General features: G+C 44.6%; 1 protein-coding gene across 2 annotated transcripts in view; it reads left to right on the top strand.

Moving 5' to 3' along the window:
* The first annotated feature begins 3,388 nt into the window (after positions 1-3,388).
* nufip1 (nuclear FMR1 interacting protein 1) overlaps positions 3,389-15,885 on the top strand; it is a 33,702-nt gene continuing 21,205 nt past the window's right edge. The window contains exons 1-5 of one of the 2 annotated variants that reach the window (XM_041873861.2): positions 3,389-3,874; positions 4,235-4,305; positions 7,072-7,173; positions 9,412-9,474; positions 10,633-10,709. In XM_041873861.2, the coding sequence (XP_041729795.2) occupies positions 3,667-3,874; positions 4,235-4,305; positions 7,072-7,173; positions 9,412-9,474; positions 10,633-10,709 (521 nt within the window). In that variant the 5' untranslated portion in view covers positions 3,389-3,666. Of the gene's footprint in view, positions 3,875-4,234; positions 4,306-7,068; positions 7,174-9,411; positions 9,475-10,632; positions 10,710-15,885 lie in introns of both variants that reach the window. The other variant, XM_041873860.2, reaches the window with a different exon arrangement.

Genomic DNA, 15,885 nt, shown 5'->3' with positions numbered 1-15,885 from the left:
ATATATGTTTGCTGTCACATACACTGGTTAGTTGTTTTACAGGCTCAGCTGTAGTAGTATGGCGACCCTGGAGCAAATTAGGGTTTTTTACCTTGTTGGCTTGGTATTCAAAACAGAGACCTTTCGGTTAATGGCCCAACACTAACCACTAGGCTACCTAGTCCGGAATATAAATATATACACTACCAGTCAAAAGTTTGGACACACCTACTCATTCAAGGGTTTTTCTTAATTTTTAATATTTTCTACATTGTAGAATAATAGTGAAGACATCAAAACTATAAAATAACACATATGGAATCTCTTTGCCTGTTTGACGAACATCAATACAGGACTAAGATTGAATCGTACTACACCGGCTCTGACGCTCGTCGGATGTGGCAGGGCTTGAAAACTATTACAGACTACAAAGGGAAGCACAGCCGCGAGCTTCCCAGTGACACAAGCCTACCAGACGAGCTAAACCACTTCTATGCTCGCTTCGAGGCAAGCAACACTGAAGCATGCATGAGAGCACCAGCTGTTCCAGATGACTATGTGATCAAGCTCTCCGTATCCGACATGAATAAGACTTTTAAGCAGGTCAACATTCACAAGGCCAGACGGATGCAGACGGATTACCAGGACGTGTACTCCGAGCATGTGCTGACCAACTGGCAAGTGTCTTCACTGACATTTTCAACATGTCCCTGACTGAGTCTGTAATACCAACATGTTTCAAGCAGACCACCGTAGTCCCCGTGCCCAAGGACACTAAGATAACATGCCTAAATGACTCCCGACCCGTAGCACTCACGTCTGTAGCCATGAAGTGCTTTGAAAGGCTGGTCATGGCTCACATCAACACCATTATCCCAGAAACCCTAGACCCACTCCAATTTGCATACCGCCCCAACAGATCCCCAGATGATGCAATCTCTATTGCACTCCACACTGCCCTTTCCCGCCTGGACAAGAGGCACACCTACGTGAGAATGCTATTCATTGACTACAGCTCAGCGTTCAACATCAACGATGAGACAGCCTATAGGGAGGAGGTCAGAGACCTGGCCGTGTGGTGCCAGGATAACAACCTCTCCCTCAACGTGATCAAGACAAAGGAGATGATTGTGGACTATTATATTATTACAACAGGAAAAAAAAGAGGACTGACCACACCCCCATTCTCATCGACAGGGCTGTAGTGGAACAGGTTGAAGCTTCAAGTTCCTTGGTGTCCACATCACCAACAAACTATCATGGTCCAAACACACCAAGACAGTCGTGAAGAGGGCACGACAAAGCCTATTCCCCCTCAGGAGACTGAAAAGATTTGGCATGGGTCCTCAGATCCTCAAAAAGTTATACAGCTGCACCATCGAGAGCATCCTGACTGGTTGCATCACCACCTGGTATGGCAACTGCTCGGCTTCCGACCGCAAGGCACTACAGAGGGTAGTGCGTATGGCCCAGTACATCACTGGGGCCAAGCTTCCTGCCATCCAGGACCTCTATACCAGGCGGTGTCAGAGAAAGGCCCTAAAATTTGTCAAAGACTCCAGCCACCCTAGTCATAGACTGTTCTCTCTGCTATCGCACGGCAAGCGGTACCGGAGAACCAAGTCTAGGTCCAAAAGGCTTCTTAACAGCTTCTACCCTCAAGCCATAAGACTCCTGAACAGCTAATCATGCCTACCCGGACTATTTGCATTGCCATCTGATGCAGCACTCCATCACTCTCCTTCTTGGTAAAATAGCCCTTACACATCTAAAATAAGCAAAGAGAAATGACAGTCCATCATTACTTTAAGACATGAAGGTCAGTCAATACGGAACATTTCAAGAACTTTGAACGTTTCTTCAAGTGCAGTCGCAAAAACCATCAAGCGCTATGATGAAACTGGCTCTCATGAGGACCGTCAAGGCAAAGGATGGCTATTTAAAGAATCTCAAATATAAAATATATTTTGATTTGTTTAACACTTTTTTGGTTACTACATGATTCCATATGTGTTATTTCATAGTTTTGATGTCTTCACTATTATTCTACAATGTAAAAAATAGTAAAAAATAAAGAAAAACCCTTGAATGAGGAGGTGTGTCCAAACCTTTGACTGGTAGTGTATGTATATGATGGTGCGTATAGACATTATGGACAGTATATGAATAGAAAAGGTGTGTACAGCAGTAGTTATATAGAGTACCACAGTATGAGTCATAATACCCATAAAACCTAGCGGTCAAACATGGAAATGGTTCCAATCGTTTTTCCATCATTCATTTTTCCCATAGGGGATTTTAGAAACACATAAAATAAGGGCTGTGTTTCGTGTAGGCTTACCCTGGCGTGACGTTTTGATTACCGTGTAAATCTCTCTCGGACAAGATTCCTTTTATCAATATATTCGCCTGTATTTAATTAATTAGCTGCTAATGTGGCTATCATAAAGAACTACAAATGCCATGATGATCTGGACGAGACTGCCAAATCGAGGCAAATGTAAGAATCTCTGGATTAACTATCTAATGTTAGCTAAATGTAGTAATTAATACATTGGCTAAACATTTTTAAATGGACAATTCTGTGAACCGTCTTGTGCAAGTTTTAAATTGACACAATACCTGTTAGCAAAGGTGTCAGCTAGAGATAATGTGCAGGAGCTTGCAGGGATTTGTAGTTTTGCATGATGTCTACTTTGATGATAATTAGCAGTTTCGAATCTGAGAGTAAATTGAGCAGTATATATTGATATTAGTCACCTTGTCCGAGAGAGATTTAGATGGTTATGGACACGTCACGCCAGGGTAAGCATTCAAGAAACACAGCCCTTATTTTATGTGTTTCTAAAATCCCTTATGGGAAAAATGAATGGTGGAAAAACGATTGGAACCATTTCCCTCTTTGACCACTAGGTTTTATGGGTATAATCAAATCAAATCATCACATTTATTTGTCACATACACGTGTTTAGCAGATGTTATTGCGGGTGTAGCGAAATGCTTGTGCTTCTAGCTCCGACAGTGCAGTAATATCTAACAAATTTCACAACATATACCCAATACACACAAATCTATGTAAGGAATGGAATTTAAGAATATATACATATATGGACAAGCAATGACACCTCCACTGTGGGGCTCTATCGGATGAGCCTTGAATAGGATTCTGTATATACATATTAAGTGGGTAAAACAGTATGTGAACCTTATTAAAGTGACCAGTGTTCAATGACTATGTACATAGGGCAGATATAATTCTACATGAGTTAGTTTTCATAAACTACATGAGTTATGGTACATTTTCATTGTGCCTAAATCGTTGTTGGATGGAAACTAAATCGTTTTGGTTGGTGTAAACTAACGGATATGACGTTCAGTCTGGCGAACACGCTTTGCGCATCTAAACTTGTCGCGTTCACGTTCTAGTCGGAAGTAGGAAATTCTGAAATGTCCGACTTGATGACTGGTTGAAAGCGGCACGTGTATATAACTACAACCAGTACTTACATAGAAAGTCGGACATTTCAGAGTTTTCTAGTTCCGACTAGCACGTGAACGCGGCAACTCGAGCATAAAAATACACGTGTCGTAGCCGTTCTTATTATACCTCCGTGGTCGTAGCTAGACAAACATTTATACAAACGAATTGAACCGACACAACGTTGAAGAAGAGGCGCCACCTACATCATGAATGATTTTGGAAGCTACCCTCCGCCGAACTTTGGCTCTCCTCCAGGTTCGATGGTGAGACCGCCAACGTTCCATCCGCCTCCTAGCAACTTCCAGCCCAGTATGTGGAACTGGTACGAGCCGCCATCCGAGCCGTGGAGCTACAACGGCCAGGGAGAACACTGGAACGGCGGCCCCGAACCCGGTCGACCCAGAGGCTCATATGGTGAGTACTATACTAATACTAACAAGGAGAGTTCTGGTACTAGTAGCGGCCTGGCTGAGAGCCCCTGGTGGACTACTGTTACCAAATCAGGTCTGTTGAAGGAAACTCCCATGACGCAATTTAGTGGGGTAGGGCCGACTAAGCGTGGCCCATTATAATGGAGGTCTATAATTTGGGCTAGGTTGAACCAATATCTGGGCAGAGGAGATGCTGGTTCAGGGCTAGGTCTGACTAAACTTGACTTGAAAGCACTTCTCCTGCATCATTATCAGAACAGAAGTGTCAGATTGGTGATGACTGAACTGAACCCAGCTGTAGGCTACATGTCGTAATATTGTCGTATTGACCGTTGACCCACAGGCCGGAACTTCCATCGTGGACATGGAAGCGGAAGGCAGGACTATGGTCCTCCCAACAACCAGTGGAAAAAGGTAGTACATCCACTATCAAACTAAAAGCCAGGTCTCTGATATATCTACAGGGAACTGCCAAAGTCATGGAAACACTGAGTGTACAAAACATGAACAACTCCTTTCTAATATTGAATTGCACCCCCTCTTTGCCCTCAGAACAGCCTCAATTTGTCAGGGCATGGACTCTACAAGGTGTCGAAAGCGTTCCACAGGGATGCTGGCCCATGTTGACTCAATGCTTCCCACAGTTGTCAAGTTGGATGGATGTTCTTTGGGTGGTGGACCATTCTTGATACAGACAGGAAACTGTTGAGCGTGAAAAACCCAGCAGCGTTGCAGTTCTTGACACAAGCCTGGCACCGACTACCATACCCCGTTCAACTACAGTTAAATATTTTGTCTTGCCCATTCACCCTCTGAATGGCACACATACACAATCCATGTCTCAAGGCTTAAAAATCCTTCTTTAACCAGTCTCCTCCCCTTAGTCTCCTCCCCTTAGGCTCCTCCCCTTAGGCTCCTCCCCTTAGGCTCCTCCCCTTAGGCTCCTCCCCTTAGGCTCCTCCCCTTAGGCTCCTCCCCTTCTACGCCTTCATCAACACATGGGCAACTTTGATGGGGATGGCAGCCACAAAAAAAGGAAGTCATCATGAGGGTCCCAGTGGCTCGTGGGTCTTCGTACCCACATCCATTTTGTTTTCCATCAACAAAACACCAAACGATGGAGTTTCTCATGGAACAATGGTGTTGCCTCCCTCCAACAGAGTTCCAGACACTTGTAGAATCTGTCCCAAGGTGCCTTGAAGCAGTTCTGACCACTGGTGGCCCAACGCCCAATTAAAGGGAATGGAAAAATGTTACTTCCTATTCATCATCTCCAGCACCACCCCAACATCAACAATGAGAAAATGGTGCGTTTCTATGTTTTTTTAGTAAAACAGATTGAGGAAGATGGGTGTTTCCAATGACGACATCGGTGTACATCGTTTTGATTTTAACCAATTATGAGGCCTTGCCTACTAATTGTCTATTAATGATGATGTCATTGGAAACACTTATCTTCCTCTGTTTTACTCCAAAACATAGAAACGCTCCATTTTCACATGTTGGGGTGTTGCTGCAGATGATGAATATGAAGTGGTGACGTTTCCCTTTAAGACACTGTGTTGGGGTGTTGCTGCAGATGATGAATATGAAGTGGTGACGTTTCCCTTTAAGACACTGTGTTGAGGTGCTGCTGCAGATGATGAATATGAAGTGGTGACATTTCCCTTTAAGACACTGTGTTGAGGTGCTGCTGCAGATGATGAATATGAAGTGGTGACATTTCCCTTTAAGACACTGTGTTGAGATGCAGCTGCAGATGATGAATATGAAGTGGTGACGTTTCCCTTTAAGACACTGTGTTGAGGTGCTGCTGCAGATGATGAATATGAAGTGGTGACGTTTCCCTTTAAGACACTGTGTTGGGGTGCTGCTGCAGATGATGAATATGAAGTGGTGACGTTTCCCTTTAAGACACTGTGTTGGGGTGTTGCTGCAGATGATGAATATGAAGTGGTGACGTTTCCCTTTAAGACACTGTGTTGGGGTGTTGCTGCAGATGATGAATATGAAGTGGTGACGTTTCCCTTTAAGACACTGTGTTGGGGTGTTGCTGCAGATGATGAATATGAAGTGGTGACATTTCCCTTTAAGACACTGTGTTGGGGTGCTGCTGCAGATGATGAATATGAAGTGGTGACGTTTCCCTTTAAGACACTGTGTTGCTGTTTCCTTTATTTTGGCAGTTACCTGAACATACAGCATAAACAGGAAGATGGGGCGGCAGGTACAGTGAGGGGAAAAAGTATTTGACCCCCTGCTGATTTTGTACATTTGCCCACTGACAACGACATGATCAGTCTATAATTTTAATGGTAGGTTTATTTGAACAGTGAGAGACTGAATAACAACAAAAATCCAGAAAAATGCATGTAAAAAATGTTATACATTGATTTGCATTTTAATGAGGGAAATAAGTATTTGACCCCTCTGCAAAACATGACTTAGTACTTGGTGGCAAAACCCTTGTTGGCAATCACAGAGGTCAGACGTTTCTTGTAGTTGGCCAACAGGTTTGCACACATCTCAGGAGGGATTTTGTCCCACTCCTCTTTGCAGATCTTCTCCAAGTAATTAAGGTTTCGAGGCTGACGTTTGGCAACTCGAACCTTCAGCTCCCTCCACAGATTTTCTATGGGATTAAGGTCTGGAGACTGGCGTCAGCTACATTGTCTTAGATTGGTCAGTCTAGCGGCCAGCTATTTAAAGCATGGTTGAATTTCCGACCAGGGTGGGGCCCATTGATCATCAGTTATCATATTAAAAACTGCAAGCATTCGCCTCCACCCTATCGCAAAATGAATAGAATTGGATGAAATTAGTGAAAAATTGCAGAATTCTCTCCGCCCCAGGGCAAAATGGGCAGAATTCTCTCCGCCCCAGGGCAAAATGGGCAGAATTCTCTGCGCCCCAGGGCAAAATGGGCAGAATTGCAGGAAATGAACTTTAAAACGTACATTTTTTTTCTCCTGTCATGAGGGGGCCGCTAAAATGTTTTGCTCGCAAGCTGTGTGGGGGTGTATGGATGTAGCTACACAGACCCTCTATAGCCCCTCATGATGAGTTGTGTTTCTTTGTGGCCCCTGCTCCCATCAGTTGTCCAGCCCTGTCTTACAGTGTAACACTCCAATAGGGAGACTGATTTGACTGTAATGGTTCAAATGTTTTTCTTTCCAGCAGAAAAATAAAAAAGAGCCAGTTTTTTCACATTTCTGTGACCCGTGTGACAGAGGCTTCAAAAACCAAGACAAGTACGACGAACACGTCTCTCAACATGTCAAGGTAACGGATTCTCATGATCGAATGATTCTGAGGTGATGAACTGAACGTGATGACATCATACTAGGTCATCAGGGTTCCAAGTTTCCATTGTTGGTCTACCTTTAGTAAAACAGGCAAAGCATTGTGTTAGTCTACCTTTAGTAAAACAGGCAAAGCATTGTGTTAGTCTACCTTTAGTAAAACAGGCAAAGCATTGTGTTAGTCTACCTTTAGTAAAACAGGCAAAGCATTGTGTTGGTCTACCTTTAGTAAAACAGGCAAAGCATTGTGTTGGTCTACCTTTAGTAAAACAGGCAAAGCATTGTGTTAGTCTACCTTTAGTAAAACAGGCAAAGCATTGTGTTAGTCTACCTTTAGTAAAACAGGCAAAGCATTGTGTTGGTCTACCTTTAGTAAAACAGGCAAAGCATTGTGTTAGTCTACCTTTAGTAAAACAGGCAAAGCATTGTGTTGGTCTACCTTTAGTAAAACAGGCAAAGCATTGTGTTAGTCTACCTTTAGTAAAACAGGCAAAGCATTGTGTTAGTCTACCTTTAGTAAAACAGGCAAAGCATTGTGTTGGTCTACCTTTAGTAAAACAGGCAAAGCATTGTGTTAGTCTACCTTTAGTAAAACAGGCAAAGCATTGTGTTGGTCTACCTTTAGTAAAACAGGCAAAGCATTGTGTTGGTCTACCTTTAGTAAAACAGGCAAAGCATTGTGTTAGTCTACCTTTAGTAAAACAGGCAAAGCATTGTGTTAGTCTACCTTTAGTAAAACAGGCAAAGCATTGTGTTAGTCTACCTTTAGTAAAACAGGCAAAGCATTGTGTTGGTCTACCTTTAGTAAAACAGGCAAAAGCATTGTGTTAGTCTACCTTTAGTAAAACAGGCAAAGCATTGTGTTAGTCTACCTTTAGTAAAACAGGCAAAGCATTGTGTTAGTCTACCTTTAGTAAAACAGGCAAAGCATTGTGTTAGTCTACCTTTAGTAAAACAGGCAAAGCATTGTGTTAGTCTACCTTTAGTAAAACAGGCAAAGCATTGTGTTAGTCTACCTTTAGTAAAACAGGCAAAGCATTGTGTTAGTCTACCTTTAGTAAAACAGGCAAAGCATTGTGTTGGTCTACCTTTAGTAAAACAGGCAAAGCATTGTGTTGGTCTACCTTTAGTAAAACAGGCAAAGCATTGTGTTGGTCTACCTTTAGTACATTTTACATTTACATTTTAGTCATTTAGCAGACGCTCTTATCCAGAGCGACTTACAGGAGCAATTAGGGTTAAGTGCCTTGCTCAAGGGCACATTAACGTCATTTAGCAGACGCTCTTAGCCAGAGCGACTCACAAATTGGTGCGTTCACCCTATAGCCAGTGGGATAACCACTTTACAATTGGGGGGGGGTAGAAGGATTCCTCTATCCTATCCCAGGTATTCCTTAAAGAGGTGGGGTTTCAAATGTCTCCGGAAGGTGGTGAGTGACTCCGCTGTCCTGGCGTCGTGAGGGAGCTTGTTCCACCATTGGGGTGCCAGAGCAGCGAACAGTTTTGACTGGGCTGAGCGGGAACTATGCTTCCGCAGAGGAAGGGGAGCCAGCAGGCAAAGCATTGTGTTAGTCTACCTTTAGTAAAACAGGCAAAGCATTGTGTTGGTCTACCTTTAGTAAAACAGGCAAAGCATTGTGTTAGTCTACCTTTAGTAAAACAGGCAAAGCATTGTGTTAGTCTACCTTTAGTAAAACAGGCAAAGCATTGTGTTAGTCTACCTTTAGTAAAACAGGCAAAGCATTGTGTTGGTCTACCTTTAGTAAAACAGGCAAAGCATTGTGTTGGTCTACCTTTAGTAAAACAGGCAAAGCATTGTGTTAGTCTACCTTTAGTAAAACAGGCAAAGCATTGTGTTGGTCTACCTTTAGTAAAACAGGCAAAGCATTGTGTTGGTCTACCTTTAGTAAAACAGGCAAAGCATTGTGTTGGTCTACCTTTAGTAAAACAGGCAAAGCATTGTGTTAGTCTACCTTTAGTAAAACAGGCAAAGCATTGTGTTGGTCTACCTTTAGTAAAACAGGCAAAGCATTGTGTTGGTCTACCTTTAGTAAAACAGGCAAAGCATTGTGTTGGTCTACCTTTAGTAAAACAGGCAAAGCATTGTGTTAGTCTACCTTTAGTAAAACAGGCAAAGCATTGTGTTGGTCTACCTTTAGTAAAACAGGCAAAGCATTGTGTTAGTCTTCCTTTAGTAAAAGAGACTTCTGTTTTCTAGTGCTCGGTTGAAGACTGCAGCTTCACTGCTCATGAGAAGCTGGTCAACATTCACTGGAAGAATGTAAGTAGTAACCCCCATTAACCCTAACCCCCATTAACCCTAACCCCCATTAACCCTAACCTGACCCCCATTAACCCTAACCCCCATTAACCCCTAACCTGACCCCCATTAACCCTAACCTGACCCCCATTAACCCTAACCCCCATTAACCCTAACCTGACCCCCTCTTCATCTGTATAGAGTCATAATGAACCTAGACCATAGACCCCCTCTTCATCTGTATAGAGTCATAATGAACCTAGACCATAGACCCCCCTCTTCATCTGTATAGAGTCATAATGAACCTAGACCATAGACCCCCTCTTCATCTGTATAGAGTCATAATGAACCTAGACCATAGACCCCCTCTTCATCTGTATAGAGTCATAATGAACCTAGACCATAGACCCCCTCTTCATCTGTATAGAGTCATAATGAACCTAGACCATAGACCCCCTCTTCATCTGTATAGAGTCATAATGAACCTAGACCATAGACCCCCTCTTCATCTGGATAGAATCATACATTACCCTGACTCCTCCTGTATAAAACATACATTACCCTAACTCCTCCTGTATAAAACATACATTAACCTAACTCCTCCTGTATAAAACATACATTAACCTGACTCCTCCTGTATAAAACATACATTAACCTGACTCCTCCTGTATAAAACATACATTAACCTGACTCCTCCTGTATAAAACATACATTAACCTGACTCCTCCTGTATAAAACATACATTAACCTGACTCCTCCTGTATAAAACATACATTAACCTGACTCCTCCTGTATAAAACATACATTAACCTGACTCCTCCTGTATAAAACATACATTAACCTGACTCCTCCTGTATAAAACATACATTAACCTGACTCCTCCTGTATAAAACATACATTAACCTGACTCCTCCTGTATAAAACATACATTACCCTAACTCCTCCTGTATAAAACATACATTAACCTGACTCCTCCTGTATAAAACATACATTAACCTGACTCCTCCTGTATAGAACATACATTACCCTAACTCCTCCTGTATAGAACATACATTACCCTAACTCCTCCTGTATAGAACATACATTACCCTAACTCCTCCTGTATAGAACATACATTACCCTAACTCCTCCTGTATAAAACATACATTACCCTAACTCCTCCTGTACCATCTCCTATAGAACCATGCCCCAGGAGCAAAGAGAATCAAGCTGGACACTGAAGAGGAGATCTCTAAATGGAGAGAGGAGCGGCGCAGGTCAGTACTGTAGTTGATGTTTTTAAACATGATGAAGCTTCGCTGTAAGATCCAGTCACTCATCTGGCAATGCTTTGGTTTCCTACACTTCTCTTGAAATGACTCCTTTTGGATTAGATCTGATTCTGTCCATATGAACCAGGTTCTGTTACCACCAGGATCAGGGCCTAAAATTAACACCTGCCAAATGTGGGTAGATTTAGGCAATACTAAGTTGTCTGTTTTACCAGCCATGTTGGCGGGTGCTCGGGGCTCCACAGTATGGGGCTGGGCGGTGTACCGTATTTTACCATATACCGGTATTGATGCACGGACCGGTTTGGGTTTTTACTTTACCTTCTAGAACGGTATTTGAATGTTTGGTTTGTTAAATGTGATACGCTGTGGGTAACATCCATTTTTATAGTTTCCTTAGCTACTTGAGTCCTCTCTCTCCATGCAGCTTCCACACAGACCCCGCCCCCTGTCACTCAAGGTGCACATTTGTTGTTCAAATCAAATCAAATGTTATTGGCCACATGCACTGAATACAACAGGTGCAGACATTACAGTGAACTGCTTACTTACAGCCCTTAACCAACAGTGCATTTATTTTAAATAAAAAAGTAGAATAAAACAACAAGAAAAAAGTGTTGAGAAAAAAAGAGCAGAAGTAAAATAAAGTGACAGTAGGGAGGCTATATATACAGGGGGTACAGGTGCAGAGTCAATGTGCGGGGGCACCAGCTAGGTTTGAGGTAATATGTACATGTGGGTAGAGTTAAAGTGACTATGCATAAATAATTAACAGAGTAGCAGCAGCGTAAAAAGATGGGGTGGGGGGGCAGTGCAAATAGTCCGGGTAGCCATGATTAGCTGTTCAGGAGTCTTATGGCTTGGGGGTAGAAGCTGTTGAGAAGTCTTTTGGACCTAGACTTGGCACTCCGGTACCGCTTGCCGTGCGGTAGCAGAGAGAACAGTCTATGACTAGGGTGGCTGGAGTCTTTGACAATTTTGAGGGCCTTCCTCTGACACCGCCTGGTATAGAGGTCCTGGATGGCAGGAAGCTTGGCCCCAGTGATGTACTGGGCCATACGCACTACCCTCTGTAGTGCCTTGCGGTCGGAGGCCGAGCAGTTGCCATACCAGGTGGTGATGCAACCAGTCAGGATGCTCTCGATGGTGCAGCTGTATAACTTTTTGAGGATCTGAGGACCCATGCCAAATCTTTTCAGTCTCCTGAGGGGGAATAGGCTTTGTCGTGCCCTCTTCACGACTGTCTTGGTGTGTTTGGACCATGGTAGTTCGTTGGTGATGTGGACACCAAGGAACTTGAAGCTCTCAACCTGTTCCACTACAGCCCCGTCGATGAGAATGGGGGCGTGCTCAGTCCTCTTTTTTTTCCTGTAGTCCACAATCATCTCCTTTGTCTTGGTCACGTTGAGGGAGAGGTTGTTATCCTGGCACCACACGGCCAGGTCTCGGACCTCCTCCCTATAGGCTGTCTCATCGTTGTCGGTGATCAGGCCTACCACTGTTGTGTCGTCGGCAAACTTAATGATGGTGTTGGAGTCGTGTCTGGCCATGCAGTCATGGGTGAACAGAGAGTACAGGAGGGGACTGAGCACGCACCCCTGAGGGGCCCCCGTGTTGAGGATCAGTGTGGCAGATGTGTTGTTACCTACCCTTACCACCTGGGGGCGGACCGTCAGGAAGTCCAGGATCCAGTTGCAGAGGAAGGTGTTTAGTCCCAGGATCCTTAGCTTAGTTATGAGATTTGAGGGCACTATGTTGTTGAACGCTGAGCTCTATTCAATGAATAGCATTCTCACGTAGGTGTTCCTCTTGTCCAGGTGGGAAAGGGCAGTGTGGAGTGCAATAGAGATAGCATGATCTGTTGGGGCGGTATGCAAATTGGAGTGGGTCTAGGGTTTCTGGGATAATGGTGTTGATGTGAGCCATGACCAGCCTTTCAAAGCACTTCATGGCTACAGACGTCAGTGCTACGGGTCGGTAGTCATTTAGGCAGGTTATCTTAGAGTCCTTAGGCACAGGGACTATGGTGGTCTGCTGGAAACTCTCTAGCATGAGACTCTTGCGTTCAGTCTCTGCATGGTCAATGCAGCACATGGTGGTTCCTCTACCATGAGACTTTACATGGTCAATGCAATGGTTCCTCTACCATGAGACTCTACATGGTCAATGCAGTGGTTCCTCTACCATGAGACTACATGGTCAATGACGCACATGTGTTTCCTCTACCATGAGACTCTACATGGTCAATGCAGCACATGGTGGTTCCTCTACCATGAGTCTCTACATGGTCAATGCAGCACATGGTGGTTCCTCTACCATGAGACTCTACATGGTCAATGCAGCACATGGTGGTTCCTCTACCATGAGACTCTACATGGTCAATGCAGCACATGGTGGTTCCTCTACCATGAGACTCTACATGGTCAATGCAGCACATGGTGCTTCCTCTACCATGAGACTCTACATGGTCAATGCAGTGGTTCCTCTACCATGAGACTCTACATGGTCAATGCAGCACATGGTGGTTCCTCTACCATGAGACTCTGGTCAATGCAGCACATAAAACAATGTTGATGACAACAATGTTGTTTTCACTTTGCTTCTTAATATAAATCCACTAGCATTCTATAATTTGACTTTTTGTTTGTGGTTCTTACATCTGTAAACAGCTAGTTTGTGTTTTCTTAGTAAGTTGTGCCTAAATCTTGTTAGCCGCTAATGCTAATCGCTAACTAGCCAATACATGTACTGAGTCAGAGCCAATGTAACCAGCTATACAGGCTGATAATAGCAGGGATGGTGGAGAACTACATCTGCACACTATCTTCTAAATCAAAGAGGAAAACACAAAGCAAGAATATGTTGGCTACATGAAGTAGCTAAGAGAGAACATTCAATGTAGCCAAAGATTATAGAGTCCCCTAGGAAACACTTGTCAACACTTTGGTTCCTACCCTGGCACACTAACTCCTCCCTGGCATTTTCATTGGTTGTCATGTCAACACTGTATTCAAAGTGCCCACTATTATATTCTAACTATAGAATTTGAATAATCATTATATTTCCGTGATTCCAACAGTTTACCAAGTGTTCTGCTCTAAATCACAAGTCAAATTGCAATTTCAACATTTGGTTAAAAATAAGGCCTAGATTGTTTGGCCATATTGTGCAGCCTTACGTGGCAGTGTTGTTTGGCCATATCGTGCAGCCCTACGTGGCAGTGTTGTTTGGCCATATCGTGCAGCCTTACGTGGCAGTGTTGTTTGGCCATATCGTGCAGCCTTACGTGGCAGTGTTGTTTGGCCATATCGTGCAGCCTTACGTGGCAGTGTTGTTTGGCCATATCGTGCAGCCTTACGTGGCAGTGTTGTTTGGCCATATCGTGCAGCCTTACGTGGCAGTGTTGTTTGGCCATATCGTGCAGCCTTACGTGGCAGTGTTGTTTGGCCATATCGTGCAGCCCTACGTGGCAGTGTTGTTTGGCCATATCGTGCAGCCTTACGTGGCAGTGTTGTTTGGCCATATCGTGCAGCCTTACGTGGCAGTGTTGTTTGGCCATATCGTGCAGCCCTACGTGGCAGTGTTGTTTGGCCATATCGTGCAGCCTTACGTGGCAGTGTTGTTTGGCCATATCGTGCAGCCCTACGTGGCAGTGTTGTTTGGCCATATCGTGCAGCCTTACGTGGCAGTGTTGTTTGGCCATATCGTGCAGCCTTACGTGGCAGTGTTGTTTGGCCATATCGTGCAGCCTTACGTGGCAGTGTTGTTTGGCCATATCGTTGCAGCCCTACGTGGCAGTGTTGTTTGGCCATATCGTGCAGCCTTACGTGGCAGTGTTGTTTGGCCATATCGTGCAGCCTTACGTGGCAGTGTTGTTTGGCCATATCGTGCAGCCTTACGTGGCAGTGTTGTTTGGCCATATCGTGCAGCCTTACGTGGCAGTGTTGTTTGGCCATATCATGCTGCCCTACGTGGCAGTGTGGAAATGATCTCAAATGAGTGCAGGAAATGCAGACATTGATGAAAAATGATTTTGGTTTGAATTGAACAGTATAAAACATTCAGAATAGAGAAAGACCCATTTGAAATCACTTAGAATGTACAGTATGTGCTGCCACGCTAGGGTCACGCACTACTCATAAAGCAAATGTTGAACTATTATTATTAAAAAATGTCAAATTCCGTCTAATTTACAGTGATACACTTATATTTTACATTTTAGTCATTTAGCAGATGCTCTTATCCAGAGCGACTTACAGGAGCAATTAGGGTTAAGTGCCTTGCTCAAGGGCACATCGACAGATTTTTCACCTAGTCGACTTGGGGATTAGAACCAGCGACCTTTCGGTTACTGGCACAACGCTCTTAACCACTAAGCTACCTGCCGCCCACTTCGCGCAACACTGCCTGACTGGGGAGCTGTGAGACAGACAGCAACACTGCCTGACTGGGGAGCTGTGAGACAGACAGACAGACAGCAACACTGCCTGACTGGGGAGCTGTGAGACAGACAGACAGCAACACTGCCTGACTGGGGAGCTGTGAGACAGACAGACAGCAACACTGCCTGACTGGGGAGCTGTGAGACAGACAGACAGACAGCAACACTGCCTGACTGGGGAGCTGTGAGACAGGCAGACAGCAACACTGCCTGACTGGGGAGCTGTGAGACAGACAGACAGCAACACTGCCTGACTGGGGAGCTGTGAGACAGACAGACAGCAACACTGCCTGACTGGGGAGCTGTGAGACAGACAGACAGCAACACTGCCTGACTGGGGAGCTGTGAGACAGACAGACAGACAGCAACACTGCCTGACTGGGGAGCTGTGAGACAGACAGACAGCAACACTGCCTGACTGGGGAGCTGTGAGACAGGCAGACAGCAACACTGCCTGACTGGGGAGCTGTGAGACAGACAGACAGACAGCAACACTGCCTGACTGGGGAGCTGTGAGACAGACAGACAGCCAACACTGCCTGACTGGGGAGCTGTGAGACAGACAGACAGACAGCAACACTGCCTGACTGGGGAGCTGTGAGACAGACAGACAGACAGCAACACTGCCTGACTGGGGAGCTGTGAGACAGACAGACAGCAACACTGCCTGACTGGGGAGCTGTGAGACAGACAGACAGACAGCAACACTGCCTGACTGGG

The sequence above is a fragment of the Coregonus clupeaformis genome, unplaced genomic scaffold (genome assembly GCF_020615455.1).
Source record: "Coregonus clupeaformis isolate EN_2021a unplaced genomic scaffold, ASM2061545v1 scaf2856, whole genome shotgun sequence".
Lineage (NCBI taxonomy): Eukaryota > Metazoa > Chordata > Actinopteri > Salmoniformes > Salmonidae > Coregonus > Coregonus clupeaformis.
This window is presented reverse-complemented; position numbering and strand designations above follow the sequence as displayed.